Source organism: Taurulus bubalis (genome assembly GCF_910589615.1).
Source record: "Taurulus bubalis genome assembly, chromosome: 3".
In the NCBI taxonomy this organism is placed as follows: domain Eukaryota; kingdom Metazoa; phylum Chordata; class Actinopteri; order Perciformes; family Cottidae; genus Taurulus; species Taurulus bubalis.
This window is the reverse complement of record NC_136591.1, coordinates 30,826,434-30,846,210: the sequence shown is the minus strand read 5'-3', so window position 1 is coordinate 30,846,210 and position 19,777 is coordinate 30,826,434. Positions and strand designations below refer to the sequence as shown.

The following is a 19,777-nucleotide window of genomic DNA, read 5'->3' as shown; positions in this document are numbered from 1 at the left end:
AAAGTAGAACATTCAAGTACTTTTCATACTTTATTATTTGTACCCAGAGCATGTAGTGCACTTTATGCAAAATACAAAGGCTTGGTAGAGAAGTACAGTAGTGCTTAAGCCTCAATATGAACTATAAACTGACCATAAATGGTAACTGACAGCAGCTGCAGGGAGGTTTATGTTGGTATGATTGTATGACCCTCCACCTACACATGTATACACACACTACCATCTTTGCAACTGTCCATGAGAGACATTAGAATTTACTGAGGATATTCCCATCATTCATTTATCAACAGTGTACTAAAAAAAGTCACATTTCCATACCATTTTAGCCTTTCCTCTGTCTGTCATCAACAAGGAAAGGTGGGAAATGAGGTGTCAAGTATTTGACGGTGAGTATAATTGAACACCACACGTCTCCGGTGAGGACAGGGTGTCTTAGAGGTATGTTTAGAAATATGTGGGTGACATTTTCACTTTAGTTGCTTATTAGACAAAGCGATTAATCCTGGTGTCAACATGTGTGCTGATTCATGTCAGCAGGGAATTGTGTGGGATGAGGGCGCCGACTTCCGGTGCTACTCTCGTCAGTAATTATCACCTGAGAGAGGATCTGTGATTGAGCTCATGTGGCCACAAAGAAGTTGAGAACAGGAAAGGTCGCTCGTGTACGGGCATCGTGCCTCTTGGGCATATACAAGGCCATTTTGGCACAGATATGATTGTAAGTCTGTTGTAAGTCTCACATAACAGAAACAGTATGTTTCTTCCCGTAAGCAATTACTTCCCTATCCTTTCAGAGTTTCCTACACAGTCCTACTTTCACAGCCACCTTTTCCTTTTCCCTCACTCTGGGTTTTCAGGGGTTTTCGGCAGCAGATTTGGAATAGTACTCTCCCCTCTTCCTCCTCCTTGACTCTCCTTCCTTTCCATGGCTGCTCAGCTGAGTTCCTGAAATACCAAACAGGACAAACAGCCTCCAATGAACATTCCAGGGACTTATTCAAAGGAAAAGGGGGTTTGGAGAAGCAAGGTGGAGAGCAGGGAAAGCAGGGCAGTTTAGGACATGGAAATTAAGTACATGCTGCAGTATAAGAATTACATAACCTCCACACAATAGCTAATTTTTTAAAAGACATATCATTTACAGCATTTAGGCAGATGAAGATAGCAGTAGATGACTCATTTTAAACCAGATAATTCAGAAACATTAAGATCATTTTTACAAGAAGAAAAGGACAAGAGACAAGAACTAGGTCTGTTTCCTTTTCCACTTTTAAATTCAGCCTCAATGATTTTTTTTTTCCTGAAGGATGATAAAGCAATCGAGAATTGTGCCTTTATGTTCCCATACTTGAGTGAGCATAAGGCTTTATATCAAACATACACTCTATAGCAGAATCTGGCAAAATGTTCTTTTTGCTTTTTGTTCTTAATGACATAAATACTTGCTTGGATGCGATGTGATATTCTAAGTAGATTAACTGTGTTATGAATCTAAAAGCCGCAGGATTTATGATATCGGAACAAAATACCAACTGCAATTGCGACTCACAGTTGGCCAATACTGGAACCACTGATTTGTGAAACAATTATTCTGATCCCTTCTTCAATTTGTCCTTCTTTCTCCTCCTGCTTCCTTTTCTCTCCCTCGTCTGCTCCCTTCCCTGTAGTGTGGCTGTCACACGTTCCAAAGACGTGCCCTCTTTCGGACCTCCTATCCCAGAAGGCGTGACCTTTCCCAAGTCCTCTGTGTTCCGGGACTTCCTGCTGGCCAAGGTCATCAATGCAGAAAATGCTGCGCACAAGTCGCAAAAGTTCCGTGCCATGGCCACCCGAACACGGCAGGAGTACCTGCGCGACCTGGCTGAGCGCCACACCACCAGCACACCCATCGACCCCTCTGGAAAGTTCCCTTTCATCTCACTGGCCCACAAGAAAAAAGAGAAGAGCCGGCCGTACGGAGGGGCGGAGCTGCGCAGCCCCGGGGCGGTGACCTGGATGGTCCACGTCGAGGATCACGGGACTGGAGGGGAACTGGAGGCCCTACTGGCCATCTCCAATGACTTCCTCATCCTGTTGGACCAGGAAGCCAAGGCTGTGGTGTTAAACTGTGCCGTTAAGGACGTGATTGGCTGGACGCTGAGCAGCCCCGCCTCTTTGCGGATTTTCTATGAGCGGGGAGAAAGTGCGTCTCTGAGGAGTATCAGTAATAACACTGAGGATTTCAAAGAGGTGGTCAAGCGTCTTGAGGTTAGAAGACACACACACACACACACACACACACACACACACACACACATTACATATGTGATCTGTTAGTTGCTGTATTTTCACAATTATATCAATCATTGACATTTGTTGGACTTCCGGCCCTCTGCTGTCATAGCTGGAGGCATGGCAACTACATATCCAAAATCAAATTGGGTCAGTTGATGCCAAGATAATTAAAATAATGTTGTTTGTTGGTCCCTGTTACCAGATAGGTGGCACTACTCACGCTGCCAAATTTAACCAGAGCCCATGTGGTTGTTGGGAGACTCTGCTGACATGAATGAATGTGTGTCACCTATTCCCTTCTCTTGTCTTACTCAGACCATTACTGAGAAACAGAATCAATTGACTAAATTTCTGTTGGCTGCCACTGATCATGTACCTGGCCCACTCGCAGTCTCTCCTACTATTTACTGCCAGCTGTCAGTCTGCCAGATTATAACATTTTCTGTCGACATGCCAAAGCTGCTGTGTCATTACTGGTCTCAGCTTATTGAGGGAGTTTCAGAAACACCTCTGGACAACATACTCCTAATGGTTTATACACCTACACATACAGTGAAGTGGCGCCAGCTCTTCCTTAGCTGTTTCCATGGAAACTGGATAGAAAAAAAAAGGTGTTTTCTTATGCAATCATCAGTGCTTTAGAATACGTTCAGTCTACATTCGGCCTCTCCCGACATTCACACTGTGTGTGTGTGTGTGTGTGTGTGTGTGTGTGTGTGTGTGTGTGTGTGTGTGTGTGTGTGTGTGTGTGTGTGTGTGTGTGTGTGTGTGTGATGGTTTTTATCATGCATTTATGTAACTTGGATTGAGTTCACCATCTTTGATTTGCACACATGCATACAAACATATTTGAACACGCATACATCGTTATTTGGCTCAGGACTCAAGAAATATACCACTTTCATGTTGCATTTTATGCATCCGTTAATCTTCAATCATTTGGACTACCTCTGTGCCAGAGGAAGGGAAGTGGCCCCGGGCGCGCTCTCTAAGGTTCCCCTTTTTCTTGTACTCTCTTCCTCACCCACATTCAGAAACATCAGAGGGCATCATAACAATTCCTATCAGGTGCCAGTCTGCAGCATTATTTATTCACGCATGCTTCTGAGTTCGACATCTATGGAGCCGCCCGGTTCAGACAAGAAATGCAAGGTGCCCTGAAGCTAACAGGAGCGACACTAGAGGGAGGACGAGAGTGATGTTAGACCAGATTGTTTGCCTTTTGCGGTTCGACGAGTGATCAGGACTTTCTCCTGAGAAATTAAACTATCAACTTTTCCTCCACACTTCCTGTGAAAAGGATGTGTGACAGCATTCCCACCCAGCCTGAAGAGGCACATGCTTTCATGAAAAAACACTCTCTCTCCTAAGCGACGCGTCACAGCCTAAAGTGTCACAACAAGAGATATTCATTTCTGTCATCTTTCGTGTGTGTGAATGCAGTGAGAGGTGTACTGCTTATTCTGGAGCATTGGTGTTTATTTATGGCCATAAATCTCTTAATGATCACTTAAGTTGTTTTAAAAAAAATCTCCTCTTCAACATTAAATGGAAAGCATGTGCACTGAGCATGTTAACATATTTACCTTCCCAGTTACAGGCTAAAAAAAATCCTACAAATTCTCCCAGTATTCTATTAAACGTTTTTCCAAACTGATTCTACACTTAAAAACATTGTTTGCTAAATTTGACTGAGGGTTTGGAAGATGTGAAAAGTTCACTGTTCTTTTTAACTATGTCTCCTTTTCTGTTCACAACTCTTCTTTGGTTCTTTCTCATAATCTCTCCTCTGATCTTTTATGTCAATTAATGTTACATCAGTACTTTGTGCATCTCTCTGCCCTCACCATGTCCAGTTCCTGACTAAGGGCTGCGACACATCAGAGATGACGCTTCGTCGAAATGGCCTGGGGCAGCTGGGCTTCCACGTAAACTACGAAGGCATCGTGGCTGAGGTATCTGTACTTTACTGAAATGTTCTTTTGAAAATGTAATGTTGGGGTAGAACGTGTTTACATTGAATATCTTAATATGCTTTTTTAGCCTTACTCTACCTATTAACACAATGAATATAATTTGCCCTTGTATTTGCTTGTTTTATTGTATTAGTTTCCTTCTTGTAGGGGTTTACTTGTCATGAATCCAGGGAGTATCATCTCACCATTGCAGCTGTAATGTAATCCAACATGGTCCCTTATAGGTGGAGCCATATGGTTACGCCTGGCAGGCAGGACTGCGGCAGGGAAGCCGCTTGGTAGAAATTTGCAAAGTTGCTGTCGCAACGCTGACCCATGAGCAGATGATCGACCTCCTGCGGACCTCGGTGACGGTGCGCGTTGTTATCATTCCGCCACATGATGACGCCACTCCACGCAGGTAGGTGGGGATGGGAGAGGTGCCATGAATTGTTTCATTCAAGTTAGGATGGGCAGAACCTGTTTATTGATATATAGAGAGAGTTTGCAGATTGCAACCACCTGAATACTCTTACTCCTGCGGTTCCAAGTGAGTGGGAGAATTACAGTGGACTTCAGGTCATTTTAAAAAGTCGAGAAAGGCCCTGTCTTGAGCCAGTGTTTGACCTGGGGGTGCAACACGTCGGGCTCTGTGAAGAGAACCCTTGCTTTATGGAGATATGAAGGGCTCATTCTAGGCTAATGAAAACCCAACAATTGTTATTTTAATATTACTATGAATATAATTCTGCCAATAGATCACCCTAAATCCCACACAATGGGACTAATGAGACTAATGGCGCACCCAGCAATCAACAAATATAAACAGATATACTTCTTTATTTTATTGGTCATTGGATATTTAAAAAGTCACAAATCTCTGCCATGATAAATAAACGACATGTATCCAAAAGATTTGTGACACACTTGCCTCTCAAACAAAATGTCCTTCCTCTTCTTCTACAGAGGCTGTTCAGAGCTCTATCGGATGCCTGTGTCAGACTACAAGGGCAGCAGCAGTGATAGCGGCTCCTTCGAATACAAGTTTCCCTTCCGCAGTAACAACAACAAGTGGCAGAGGACGTCCAGCAGCCCTCAGCAGTCACTCACGGCCTCGCCACAGCCCCACCAGCCCAACCGGGCCATCAGCCTGGGAAGCTCAGTGGGCAAGACCCTGTCAGCGGAGAGGCTGGAGAGAGGCGGCGTCATCCCACGCAGTGTCAGCAGTGATGGCCGGCCCTTGGATCCCAAGAGGTTCGAGCCACTTGGCTTTTTAGATATGGATTATTAGAATATAATATTTATATCAGGAGGAGAGTGGGGCTTGGGTTCCAAAAGAGAGAACAAACAGGAAAAATACACATTTTGGAATTGACATTTTAGCAGCTTGGGATGTTAGAATTAAGTTATTGAGTTTCTTTTATCTTCTTTTTCTTCCTTTTGAAATATTACATATTTCACCTGTAACACTTAAAATTAAACAAAACAAAAATTGCAAATTCTGTAAGCCAAAAGCAGCCACTGGGTATATAGTTGATTTTCAAGCAGAAGCTGTTCAGTATTCACATCATTTTACTCATCCAGCATGTATGGGAACTAGCAATCAATGTAATTTCCTGCTGAAGGCACGGCAAAGAACATTTTGCTCCTAAAGTGCTTTGCGGCGTATATTTTATCTTCCTTTAGTTCCAACATTTCCAAGTGCCCGTAAATTCTGACTGTGTGTGTGTGTGTGTGTGTGTGTGTGTGTGTGTGTGTGTGTGTGTGTTTGTTGGTAAACCAGGATGTCTCCGGGCAGTGAGAACTATAGCCTGGCCTCCTCGCTGGCGTTGGGTCGCTCCCCTCACAATCGCAGCTCTCCCAGCAACCTCTCTTGTTCCAGTGACGCCTCCGGAAGCTCTGCTCACTGGAGACAGAAGTCCATGCCTGAGCAGTAAGGAAGAGGGGGGAGAGGTGTTGTGTTTGTCTGTGTCTGGGTGTGTTTCAGAGGAATTTTTCATTCAAGTTATGATATATTGTATCAGAAAAGCATATCAGAAGCATCAAATTCTTTTAGTATCACAAATATTGTTTTGCTGCATTTAGGTACTTTATTCGGTTATTTCATTTTTCATGTTTTTTTATGTAATTTCTAATGATAGAAACATGTTTGTTCATTTTTTTAAACTTGTTAATTGTCATGATTGTATGGTCATGAATTGCTGAGTTACATAGAGCATTACTCGGTTTTCATTTTTAGAAAGCATAATAACGTTTTGCACAGCTGATTCTCCTAATTCCCACAGTTGTAACAGTGTGTTACGTTGGTGTAGGACAGTGAGGCGTTTGTGTGTCTTTCTCCATTATAATGTGCTCGACAGAACATCTTTTTTTATATTTCCACCCACTGCAGCCTGTGGTCAAATGTATTGTTTTTCAAACTGTTATTTCTCGCACTGCATTTTTTTATCAGCGGAAACACACATTTAGCTTATGAAAACAGCCGAATATAAAAAAAATCATCCTGATTTTCTTCCCGTTTGCTCATTCACCAGGTTCGTTGGCAGCCGCCACTCTCCGATGTCTGCAGAGAGACGAGAGGGGGCTGGAGAGGGCGGTTCCAGCGGGAAGTCCACTCCTAATTGGTCGAGAATGGAGGAAGGGGGAGGAGCCGAACGAGCGTCAACAGGTGAATGAACATATTATGGAGAATATACAGTAAAGGTAATGGGTTACTGTAGTATTTTTTTCACTCTGAACCCTGTTTTCCCACGTTTTTGTTTCTAAGTGTCTGATGGGGACAATATATTTTAATTGGTCCAGTATTGAGCAAAAAACACTTAGACACAAAAACGTGGGAAATACGGTAAAAAAAACTACTCGAGTTCCCTTTGATAATAATGGAAAGTGCCGTGGATTAATATTGTAGGTCGATCCTAATGTTTTCAGCAATTAACTAAATGTTCTCTACTCATGCCGGTTTATTCGTCTGTGGCTGGCACTTGACTCTTAAATAGCTGTGGAGGGAGGGACAACGCAGAAAATAAATCATTCATATTATTCATATTACTAAATCCTTTGAAATGACAGGTATATCCAGAAGACTGTGTGCGTGGTATTTTTGTGTGCCTCCTCATCTGCTAGTGACAGTTTTTTGGAGCTGAGATACCAACTCTGACAGCAACCACAATCTTTCTCTTCTTCCTCCCCCTCTTCCTCCGCCTCCTCTGCAAGCTGTGAATTATATTCCTTCACAGAGCAGGTCTTGATGTCTCTGCAAACAGACAAAAAGGTGGGAAGATAATGAGACAAACAGAAAAGGGAAAGGGATAATTATTGAAGGGGGAAATGATATTAACACCGATCTCAATCTAAGTATATGCTTTTCTCACTCTATTCTTTAAGGTTTTAAAGAAGAAAGAGAAAGGGTAGACATTCCTATCTTTCCTGTCAACACAGTTGGCCGACCTTCTCTTTGTGTGGCTTTCCTTCCCTCACTTCCTCCAGTCTGTTCCTCATTCTCCACGGCCGATTATGTTCGCCTCTCGTTCATCTTTTTATCCTCCTGTACATTGACTTTCATTTAATTACGAGTATTCTTTTGGGAGTTTCCTTCTTTTTTTCCCAGCTCGGTCTCTGAAAGCCACAAAAACAACATGTTCCTCTACCAATCCTCTGAATCTCGGGACGATGTTGCTTTGGTTGATTGTGGACCAGCCTACTTTCAACCGTGTCCTCAACCTGTTCTTGACCGCCACAATCGCAGAGAAAAGCCCTAGTCTCTCATTTTGTGGTTGTTTAGAGCACTTATGTCGTTGTTGGTCATGGTGGAACAATGCAGGCTGAGCCAGCTTACACTGTGCCAGACAACTGTCCTGCCCTACACAGTCTGCTTGGCGGTCTTTGTGGTTCTGAGTTCTGTCCTTTCCTCTTCCTTCCATTTTTAACCCCTTGACCCGTTAAGTCTTAGCAACGATGATGTGGCTGTGCTCTGTCCAGAAATAAATTGAGTCACGCAGAGGACAGAGACCTCACTTTTGCTTTCCTGTCACACAAACTGAAGTTAATTTTGCCCTTAATTTAGCCTTGATAGGATTTTGTATCTCACAATAAAGCAAGGAATCTCTGCGTCATCGCATATCTCCAGCATGTGGTCCACAGTGGATCTTTACGGACCCTGGCTCATTGACTGCAAGTCACTTTTGCTGATTACATTACCACCAAACTCTCTTCACTTGCAACGCTGCAAGCAGCAATACCTGGTGCCAAGCAGTCAGCCGCGCTCTGAATAGCCGCTGCACCAGTTAGAGTAATTATTGCCTCAGGTTTTCCTGTTGCATCTATTTAACACAGCATTTGCTCAATTTTCTTTTGATATTCTGTGGCAGGTTTATGATTAATTCATATGTTGGGCGGTGAGATGCAGAAAAAGTGTTCCCTTCCTATGTACAGCAGTTTTGAACTACCTTATCTTAACCTTGTCGCACAATATCAGGCTTTTCATACCCACACATCTGGATGACCAATCTCATTAATAACAACGTTTTAGAAACAGAACAATGTGTCCCATCCAAACATGTAGTGACATGTAGTGCTTATATTATATAAGCACTGTTTGAGTGCCTGTGCATAGAGCCCTAAGGGCCACAATGCAGAGAAAACTATGCAGAGCAAGGAATATTCTAAGTGAGAAATGGGTGTGAGGGGGGTCATTACATTACTAGATTCATTCTCGCAGATGTTATAATACCTCCCTCAGCTCTGCCTCTCACGGTGCTTTGGTCATTAGCTGCCTACTCTACGTCTTCTTGCATAAGATGTAGACAATTACACAACAGTGCCGTTTACACCCCGAGCTGTGCTTCAGGACACATACACACGTTCCCTCACGCGGAACAGCTTGCCCAGAACAAACAAAGCCAGCAGGGACCGTCTGGGGACAAATTTATCTTTGATGTGCGTTACTTTTGAAGACAAGTGATCTGTGTTTTTGTCCATGGACACAGCAGAGGGAAAACAGTGTCATCGTTATGAGCCTCCAGGAAGCACGAGTGCTGTAGTAGCAAAATACACATAAGTGAGCTGAGTACACAACAACTTCTCTGTTTAATCATCTACAAGTCATCTGTTTGTACCGTAGGCTCTGTGCAGGCGTTTGTCACCAACCCCAGCTGTGTATTTTGTCCTATTTATTGCAGAGACCCCAGTCTCCAAGTCTGGTCAAGGCTACTCTGGAGCTCCCCGCATCCAAAGACAAGAGCAAGTCATTCACACGTCCCCGAAGAAGAGCAGCCAGGTCAGGCGTTACACCTTTCTTCCACTATTTACTTAAACCATCAGGGCTCTGTACCCTGAGCTGTAACGCCTCTTTGCTTTCTTCTCCTGTGGCTCAGATGACTTGTTTGATTTTCAACTGTCATTTCCACTTTCTCTTTGTTCCAGCAGTCGGACGGCCCTTATTCTGGGCACTCCAGCAGTAACACTCTATCCAGCACAGCTAGCAGCGGGGGCCACAGCGACAGCGATAAATGGTTCGAAATGGGAGCGGGTGGAGCCTCCAGCGGAGACCAGGGTGAGCCAGAGCCCAATGGCCTGGGCGGAGGAGGCTACCTCCAGGGGGCGTCTGCCGACAGCGGCATCGACACCAGCTCTTATGGAGCCTCTCACCAGGCACACCCCCACTCTCATCATGGCAGCACCACCTCTCTGCTGGCTCCTAGTGGAGGCCGGGAGAGCAGGGAGAGCAGGGAGAGCCGGGAGAGCCGGGAGAGGGCAGCGTCTCCATGGCACAGCCCCACAGAGGGAGGCCGCAGGATGCTGGAGAGGTCGCCGGCTGCAGCCGAGTCCCCGGGTCCTCCAGCGGAAAGGAGTGTGGAGGGGACGGGCAGAAGCCCACCTACTCATCTCCTTGTTAGAGACAGCAGCACCTACAGTCTGAGTGAGGCTGGATCACACTCCAGGTATGTGTGTGTGTGTGTGTGCATATTGAAGTGTTTGTGTGCATATTGAAGTGTTTGTGTGAGGAGGAGTTTGTGTATCTGTGCATAATTTAAAGTAGAATACAACTTAATGTGTAAAGTGGTTACAACCCATGGGGGTGGAGAGTGAGACCACATAGTGAGTTACAAAGGAAATCTGAGTGTTTGTGATGTGTTTCACAAGTTCAGACAGAAGAAGAAAAACATGTCTGCTTGTTTATTATTTTGCCTTTTTTCTCAAAGCTTTGCTTTTTTTCTTTTTTCTCTCGATAAAAGTTGCGGGGTACAATTTATCTATTTTCAAATTTGATATCTTCCACTCTGTCACGTGGCATCGCAGCATTTGCTTGAACTCTGCAGAATGTTTCCAGTTCTCATTACTCGAGCCAATATGTCTCCGCCCAAGAGGAACACACACTTAGACCACCTCGCTCTCATTAAGTCTTTCCTGGAAACCAAGCACGGGAGCAGTTTCAACTCCCTCTTATCTTTCCACATTAGGCCTCAGGAAATGTGCAACACATGTCCACCTTTACATGGCTGAATTGGTGTCTTGGGCTGAGAGAACTCCAGTGATTTGTTCTTCCTGTTTGAGCACGTCTTAATTCACCCGTTTAGATCCAGTTACAGTTCATGACCAGGGCATCATCCGTCCAGCGTTTTAGATCCATTTGTATTCTGTCAAAGTGGCGAAAGGGGAATAACAGGGGCTCTGAAATGAGTTTGACCACAGGTGATACTTTTATACAATTTTCCACCTAAAACTCAACTATCTTATTCCTCCCTGGAAATTACTAGAGTATTAGAATGTTACACTATTGAGTTTATTACATCTTCACCCAAGAACAAATTTGATATCTTATGGGGCAATGTTTTCAGATTCTCATCTCTGAACAATATAGAAATCCGGTTAAGCCATAAAACAAACTGCCTAAAGAAGCAGGTTTATGGTTAAGCTTGTATCCATCATTCATCATGGTCTACGCTTTTCTTATTTATGATGTATTTTATAATAACCCCTCTCATTCTCCCCCCGCTGTTCCTCTTTTTTATCCGTCAGTGCCAGGCATTCAGGCCACAGCTCCCCAAGAGAGGAGTCCTCCTCTTCAGGCACTTCTCCTTCATCCCAGTCCTCATCATCCCCGGGGCCCAAAAGCTTCTACCCCCGCCAAGGAGCTCAGTCCAAGTACCTGATTGGCTGGAGGAAACCCGGTTCCACCATCAATTCTGTTGACTTCGGAGACACACGCAAGTAAGGATGGAGCCAAAAAGAAATGAAGAAACAATTTAGTGGGTCTTTATTTGTAGTTCCCAGTCCAGCAGTGGATTTAAACTGTATACATGATTTTGTAGCAGTTTACCTACTGCTCTTACTGCTGTAGTTATAGACAGTTTGGAACAAGTGATCCGGGATATTGTTCTGCTTTTGAAAAGCCACCAATTCATGCAGTGAGTGGACAAATGAAGAAGAGGATTTGTACAATGTAGTGCAATTTATTCACAGTCCCAATAACGCTCAATCAATACCACCATTTGTAAAGCTTATAAGATGCATTTATTTTGAGACTGTCAGAGGTGATGCTGCTGGTTCAGACTGCTTTTCATCTCTATTGGGGTGAAACAATTGAACACTAACAGATTTTCCATGACCGTTTGTATTGTAGGAATGTTAAGTCTGCATTCGATCCCTTTGCTTGTCCACCCAGTGCACCTAACTATTTATGTCTTCTTGTAGTAATAATATGCACACTACTCGATTACCCCCTAGTGGTTAAAGAGCGTATTGCACTTGAGGCTTAATGCAGTAACTGAATACAATTAAAGGCTGTTGAAACTGACGACCGCACACTTTTATTATATATTGTTGCTATGCTACTATGTAAGGAGAATTGGTGATGTGTCCTTTCGTGTCGAGGCTTCAATGCGCGTGTCGAGTAATCCAGGTAGATTTTGGTGAAGCGCGTATCGAGGCTTGTGTCGATGACGTATGCGGTGACGTTCGAAGCCTCGCGAGCCGGTCGTACCACGTGACTGATTCAGAAAATGGTTCGTGGGTTTGCCGTGCGATTTGAAATACAAGGGGCAGCGAAACTCAATGAATTTCCCCCCTTCCTCTCTGTACCCAGCTTCATGTGTGCCTGTGAAAGGGTATTTTATAAAGCAGGCGAAATAGTCTCAAAAAGCCCAGCACTGTGGAGAAGTTCTTATTTTTACTTAAAAAAAATTGGACACATCAACATGAACTAACGGAGCCGAGGCTCGAAACACCGATCCTCTGACTGAAAGTCGGATATTCTAACCACTGACCCACAGTCACATCACAACCCTCTCCCAATTGGTTTCGAGTTTTGATTTTGACCCCGCCAATATATCATGAAGATAGACACAATATTAATAAGTTAAAAATTTATGTATTGGCATCATAAACATAATTTATTCAATTTAAAGCTTCACACACCAAAGCCATGGTGTCGTTATGATCACTCTGCCTGTTTTACATCTATTGTCCACTTGGTGGCGCAGTAGAGCAAATGAAGCTCCGTGAAGCTTCGGCACATGAGCGAACCAATTGGATGGAAAGCTTCAATGCTTCAGGAAGCTTCACCTCGCCATCACTAAGGAGAACGTATTAACATTGCAGCAGGCATAATTTGTCTCCTGAATATATTTGCTCAATCGAATGACTGCGTCTGTGTGTGTATTAGGAAGTCTCCTGGAGAAGGTGGAGTGGAGGTTGCTCCAACCCCAGCAGCCAGGCCCTCTCTTCGGGATATGCACTCGCCCCAGCCTCACGCCAAATCTACGATGGAGGAAGATATGAAGAGACATAGTGCCCCAGACAGCCCTCCACCACCACGCAGACACAAGGAAAAGACACGTCTGCAGGTTTGTGTGTGACCCTTGTTTCAGAAACAGCCTGTAAATAGACGCCTAGGAACATTACTAAAGTCCAACCAGCCAGGTTTTTACAGCTGTGGTATTTCAGTGAATCTTTCTGCTGTCGTGAGTAAAGTTGATTAAGGAAAACTGTTCTATATTCGAGGCTAAATCAAGCATTACAATTATGCTCCTAAAACAATACCCATTAAATGTGCGTCTTTCATTGAAATCTTTGTGGACAGGAACATTTGGAAACCTCAACATGTTACCCACACTTGTCCAATCCGTCTGACATCCAATTTGTTATCGGTGTAAATTGTGAGAGCACGTGTATATGTAAAATCAGGCATTCAATTTGTATATAAATTACTCAAAGGTTTTTCTCGCATGCCTTCTCGGTAAATGGATAGTCAAAAAGCAGAAAAGTCTTGATCAAGTGAATGGGGGGCTGCGTTTAGAAACAGCAAAAACTATAACAAAGCATCTGTTTAAACTCTCTTTTCAGTCAAATTTATCCAGTTTTATGTTCACTACTTCCAAGTTGTTTGAATCTTCTCTAAAACCAAATTGTCCAAAGTGTTTTAGATTCATGTGATTGGAAAGTACTGAGAGAAATTAGTTTGGGATTATACTGCACGCTCCTGTGTGAGAGTTTGAAAACGGGTGTTTTGATATTGATATAGTTTTGCTGTTTTTTTCTCAAAGTTTTTTCTCAAATATTAAATGTAAGGCTAAGTAATTTATATTGAAATAGTCACTATGTGGGTGAATTATTACTTTGAATAAGACTCACACATGCAGCCGCATTGATGCCGTTGGTCTTTATACAGATGTTCACCCACATGCACAAAGGGTGCAGATCCTGTTTCTCAGTAATATAAAACAATAACACTTTCCCGACACTTCTTCCCATCCTGTGAAGCACGGCCAGAAATCACCACCAAGCCAGCCTCTCGGCCGCCGCCGCTCACTCCATCGTACCCTATCGGATGAGAGTATTTATCGTGGCCAACGCCTTCCTCCCCTGAGCGACTCAGCAACGGAGACGACACTCGGCGCAGATGTTCTCTTCAGCTGCTCCACCCTCCCACGCTCACCCACCACCCGGGGTGTTCCTCTCAGACGGCCTTCCTATAAGCTGGGAGTCAAAATCCATGGTAAGAAGGAGGTGGCTGCGTGTAGGGGTCTTGCCCATCGCGGTATCTCACATTGAAAATGTGTTTTTAGGCGCTTCTATTGATTTGTAAAAGGCTATATTTTGTAACCGTAGCTTTTCATGTTATGTGGTCATTTTTTACATGGAGTGAAAGCAGTGCAGAAAAATGAGCTTAACATATCCCCACTAAGTCATGTGGTTTGTTTAACATTAAAATAAATGTCAGAAATTTAAACTGTCTGATATATCTGAGTTAGCTTCAGGTGTGTATCTGCTGCCCTCTTTTGATTGAAATTATACAATGGCTAAAAAAAAAAAAAAAAAGTCATTTTACATTCAGTTGTTTGCACAACTTATTTCCCTTTTGCAGGTGACCTTTCGGCATCTGACACGTCATTGGTGGATTTGGTGGAGCGCCATCGCGGACCTCTCCCCAAGGAGCTGATGCCCCTCCCGTCTCAAGACAGAGACAGCCCCCTAGATTGGACACACCTGGTGGATGTGGCCAATACATTTGATACTGAAAGAAACACACACTATGGTATTACCATTACTAATAAATGCACACATGTCTTTTCTTTTATGTGATTTATATGCTTACACAGGTAAAAGATGCACTAAAATAAGCACTTGACTTAAATACAAGTAATTATAATACTCGCCACTCGTGTATGTATTTTACATTATGAATAGACTTACCGACATGTATATTTTCAGTTCAAGGCATTTTTGATTAATTCTGCATCTGTTGCTGTGTGTATTTGTAACGTAACATGACTTTGTCTTTGTCCATTTCTCTCTGCTTCCAGTCCAGAGAAGTTATGTGTTCGGAGATTCAAACCACAGAAGCAGCGGAGCCTCCAGTCCCCAACAGCCACACATAGATCTGCAGCCTGCTCCGCTATCACGGCCCTCATCTAGGTAACACCATACTCATACGCTCTTTACTTTGATTCTCAACTTTATTTACTTCCATCACACACTGTTTCCTTCTGTTAAATGTATCCATCTGAAAGATAGACACTACGATCTCCACGCTACTTAATAGGATAGACGCTACTTAATCCCCGTCTTGAAATGGGAAAAGGTGTTTTTACTCAAGGTATCCCGCTCCTCCACTTGGGATTTGTTGCATATCAGTTTGAGTGTAGGAGAGCTGGTCTCTCTAAATGTTTTCAAAAGGAAATTGAAGGAGTTGGAGCAGGGTTCTTGGAAAAGTCATGGAATTTAAAAATGGTTATTTCCACATTATATAAATGTGTATTCTATTAATCAAACTATTGTCTCTCATTCATTTGTGTCATTTAAGGTAAACTGTATGCTTTGGAATTCTCATTGTTGGTTTAAGTACTACATTTCTCACTTTTTCATGTATACACCAAGGTTTCACAAAATGTTTGGCCATGGAAATTTGGTTTAAAGTCATGGAAAAGTTATGGAAATCCATTGGTCAAAATGTGTATGAACCCTGTAGAGCACTGGTGTCAAACTCGACCGAATCCGGCCCGCCAGGTAATTTTATGTGGCCTGCGACGGCTTCGCGGACCCGTTTTCAGTGAATCGCGGACCTTTGCATGGGCTTTTATTTTGAAGGCGTTTTTTTTTTATGCAGCGGTATGCCATCTATTCACACTCACGTGAGTTTACACGTTGGACTATTTGTGATAGTTCGCTTTATAACCAACCTTTTTTATTTCATGTTTGTGCATGAAACCACTGAGCCTTAAAACTCTGTCCTTCTCAACTGTGACAAAAAAGCTTTGACGAAAGTTAATATAATAACATGCGTTTGATCTTTGTCTTTGATATTTTCTTCTGTTTTAAGTTTGATCTTTTATAATTGTATATTTTTTATAATTTAGTAATGTGGGTTTCTTAACCCTAAATTAAATGGATTTCTGTCATAGTAACAGAGAAATTTGCTTACATATATTTTTACATTTATACGACTGCGTGTACAATATTTTTACACTTTAATAAACAATAATCTAATACAAAGACAGTTATTTAACATTATGTTCGGCAGGAGTTAAATTTATACAGTGGTACAGTTACAACCGGCCCTTTGAGGACGACCATGATGCTGATGTGGCCCGGGGTGAAAATGAGTTTGACACCCCTGCTGTAGAGGAAGGTACATTTTTGGCTGAACTAATTGTTATGTGACCCAGGATATGATGATGATGAAGATGAGTCTCATTTTGGTGTACTCGTGCTGTGATCTGAAATGTTATTGTCCGTCACTGTAACTTTGTTTTAATGTGCTGCTGCCTACCTTGGCCATGACAGGTCAGGGTTTTTGGGGATATATTAGACTAATCAGATTTTCAGTATTACAAGATTCATTTTACACTTCCTAGTTAGATGCGAAACAGTTGCAAGTAGGATTAGATATACTGTACATTAGAGGTCTACAGATGAAGAAATAGCCTCTTGGCTAACTTTGGCGCATTTACACTGATGTTTTATTAATGTGCACTGTCCCTACCAAATATACCAATAAATACAATACAATGGATGAATAGATGTGGAGTGTGTGTCAAATGTACAGAAAATACAGGATACAGTGCATCAGTGGGGTAGAGAAGCAGAACGTAACTGATATGTACAAGTTGAGCAGAAACTAGTGACTACCACTGCAGACATCATAATTGAATATGATTATCTGCTCTGTATGTGGAAGTCCTGCTACGTGTTGCTTTCTTCTCCGCAGTGAGGGTCACATAGGGCTGGAGAGGAAGGTCACCAAGCTGGAGACTATGGTGAAGATGCTCCAGGAGGACTTGAAGAAGGTGGGAGAGAAAACACAAACATGTGCACATACATACACAGATACGGTTTTAGTTGAACTTTTGTCTGCGTGTTAACAACCTCCACACGGTGTTGCGCTAGAAGGTCATTTTCTGCCTCCCTCCTTCTATTCGAGTGCCAGAATGAATGAAAAGTAAAGGCCACGGTTGATTTGCATACAACTGAACAGGGAGCAGATGGTGTAAATTAACACTTTGTCTTAAATATAAAATACACAGTCAGCTGTTGAGCACTGCTGCTGTTGATTTGGTTCCACTCGATCGCTCATTGTTAACTGCTGACTCAGATTTTCCTAGAAACACTCAGCTATTATTTTGACTTCAAATCACCTGAAAGGAAAGGACAGCTTTAATTGAACTCTTTTGCTCTCAAAACAACTTGTACGATTGCTTGCTGTTCGGTGCGTGTCTGTGATGCATTTCACACAACTAGCTTCAGTCACGCTAACTGTGTTGTTCTTTGTCAAACAAGCCTTGCAGATTTCTTTGACAGCACACGAATATACTGCAAAAATCATGTACACCTACTCTTAAATGTCTCCTTTATAGTCAAATAAATAAAATGAAAGACTTTGGCTGTGAAGAAAGTCAGAAACAAGGTTTAGCTGGATAGGGATATTCAGTTGGTACATCACCGCCCAGTGTGGCCACCTCACCATTATGCCACAAGCTCCAGTCTCTAATAATGATACCAGACAGGATTGATTATTGACACCAAATTCTACTTCTGAAATCAGCATCAGGATCTTTTTTTTCTGTCACTTCATTCTTAGCCGACCAGATTGGAAGCTGAAAGGTCTTCTGCTGCTGCAGCCCACCGTTGCGTTTAAAGGTTTGAGCTGCTCGTTGCAGACTTTGTGCCTCGTTAACAATCCGGCCATTTTAAACAGTGAAGAGTTTTCCTCCTCAAAATCGCTGTGGTCTGTGTGATTCATGTCTTACGCAATTCCTCGTAAATGCTCTGCGGTCTGTGAAATACTGGAAAGCGTTATGCTGTCTGTATATTGCAGTTGATGAGTATGACACCAGAAAAACTAATAAGCTTCACTCTCACCTCCTTCAACCACCCTCATGCCAGTAGCAATCAGCTTGCAGCTGACAGCATGAAGCTAAACTCCCCACACTGTGTTTTCTTTAACTGGCTCGATATTTATATGGTCATACACTCAACTAGGGATTTACTTTCGTTGTGCTTTTGGCAGATTCAAAGTGTCAACTGATAAAACCTACCCACAAAGCCCTTAAAGTTCTCTCGAGTGTGACTCACAGTCTGCAGAGCTGAGATGTTTATGTAAACACCAGATCGTGTTTATTATATTTATTCAGTAAGGTGTTTACATTGAATCTTGAGTGTTTATTTAAAATGTTGTATCTAAGTTGTACTCGTGAGGCATTGTTGACGTTAACTGCTTAACAACGGGTTTGATTGATGGATTGATTTTCCCAACCTTTCCCCATCTCGCACAGGAGCGAGACGAGAAGGTGAGACTTCAGGGTCAGATCAAGAGGCTGTGGGAGGATAACCAAAGACTGCAGGAGGAGTCGCAGACCTCTGCCGCTAAGCTCAAGAAGTTCACAGAGTGGGTCTTCAACACCATCGACATGAACTGACTCCCACCTGCACATTTCCACGCACGCACACACGCATACATCAGCACACACAGTCTGGACGGGGAGGCATGGGGGGAAGAAATTGAGCACAAGAAAAGTGGAGACTTGTTGGACCCAATCAGCCTGAAGCTGCCAAACCCTCCGACCACCTTCCATTGGGTTCGAACGTCGGCGTAATATTATCAACAGACGCCTGTGTTTACCTTCTCAGGATGAGACTCAAGGAAAATAGGTGTTTATCAGATTATGAATGACTGACCTCTACTCTCCAATATCCCCCACGAGACCGTTGCTGAATTTATCTTTCGCTCATCTCGCTGTGCCAAAATAGTTTTTTTGCAAAATGTCTAACAAAGAGGAAGCTCCTCCTCTTCATTCTCTTTCTGAAGAAGTCCGCTTTGCACAATATCACCAGACTCCCCCTGCCATGGATGTGCTTCTCTTTAGGGACAACCTACAGTCCATATCCAGTCTTTTCCCCCTGTTCTCTTTTTCAATTGCTCAGTTTTTCAGTTTTGCCCAGCTTCTCAGAACGGTGACTCGAGTCTTTTGTGCCAAACTAAGCCCGCCACAGCAGAGGGTAGCAGACAGCCACGTGACTCAAGAGAAGACGTCCCTGAAATGCCGCGCATAGTCTGACAGGTTATGCGACGAATCTGCCAGCACAGCCACTCTGAGTTCGCCGTAACACAAACGAGTACAATGGATCTGAAGCCTCGAGACCACTGGACACCGGAGATGTTTTCATTTCCTTTGCCTGCGAATGGAGTGTCAAGAATTTGAGTGTTTCCTGTCCTCGAAGCTTCTGACCACTGAAGGGCCATTGTGGCTGTTTCCAGCCACCAACATGGAAGCAGGTTGACATGTGTCTGAACAGGAGGGAAACAGGATTTGTACAGTGTTTTTCTTTTCTTCTCTTCTGCGTCACTCATATCTGGATTACAGCATCCTGTTTGTCTCTACAGCACAAGCCAACACCTGGCAGAGGAGTATATTTATAAGCCATTGGCAAGTGGTGCCATTAAACATGACTGATATCCAGAGTGCTTTGGTCCATTCCAATTGTATGTGTCTTAAAAAGCAATAGAAAGAAGTCAGGACTTCTGTCTCTCTCAAAAAAAGAGGGAGAGTTTG

General features: G+C 43.1%; 1 protein-coding gene across 1 annotated transcript in view; it reads left to right on the top strand.

Moving 5' to 3' along the window:
* sipa1l1 (signal-induced proliferation-associated 1 like 1) overlaps window positions 1-18,643 on the top strand; it is a gene marked incomplete at both ends in the record, with an annotated part of 31,034 nt that extends 12,391 nt beyond the window's left edge. Inside the window, 15 exons of the mRNA XM_079215007.1 lie at window positions 1,668-2,247; window positions 4,131-4,229; window positions 4,475-4,650; window positions 5,196-5,483; window positions 6,013-6,162; window positions 6,764-6,897; window positions 9,407-9,504; window positions 9,654-10,168; window positions 11,247-11,438; window positions 12,892-13,060; window positions 13,989-14,223; window positions 14,593-14,763; window positions 15,032-15,143; window positions 16,936-17,014; window positions 18,500-18,643. Coding sequence (XP_079071133.1) covers window positions 1,668-2,247; window positions 4,131-4,229; window positions 4,475-4,650; window positions 5,196-5,483; window positions 6,013-6,162; window positions 6,764-6,897; window positions 9,407-9,504; window positions 9,654-10,168; window positions 11,247-11,438; window positions 12,892-13,060; window positions 13,989-14,223; window positions 14,593-14,763; window positions 15,032-15,143; window positions 16,936-17,014; window positions 18,500-18,643 — 3,142 coding nt within the window. The remainder of the gene's footprint in view (window positions 1-1,667; window positions 2,248-4,130; window positions 4,230-4,474; window positions 4,651-5,195; window positions 5,484-6,012; window positions 6,163-6,763; window positions 6,898-9,406; window positions 9,505-9,653; window positions 10,169-11,246; window positions 11,439-12,891; window positions 13,061-13,988; window positions 14,224-14,592; window positions 14,764-15,031; window positions 15,144-16,935; window positions 17,015-18,499) is intronic.
* Window positions 18,644-19,777: the final 1,134 nt, after the last annotated feature.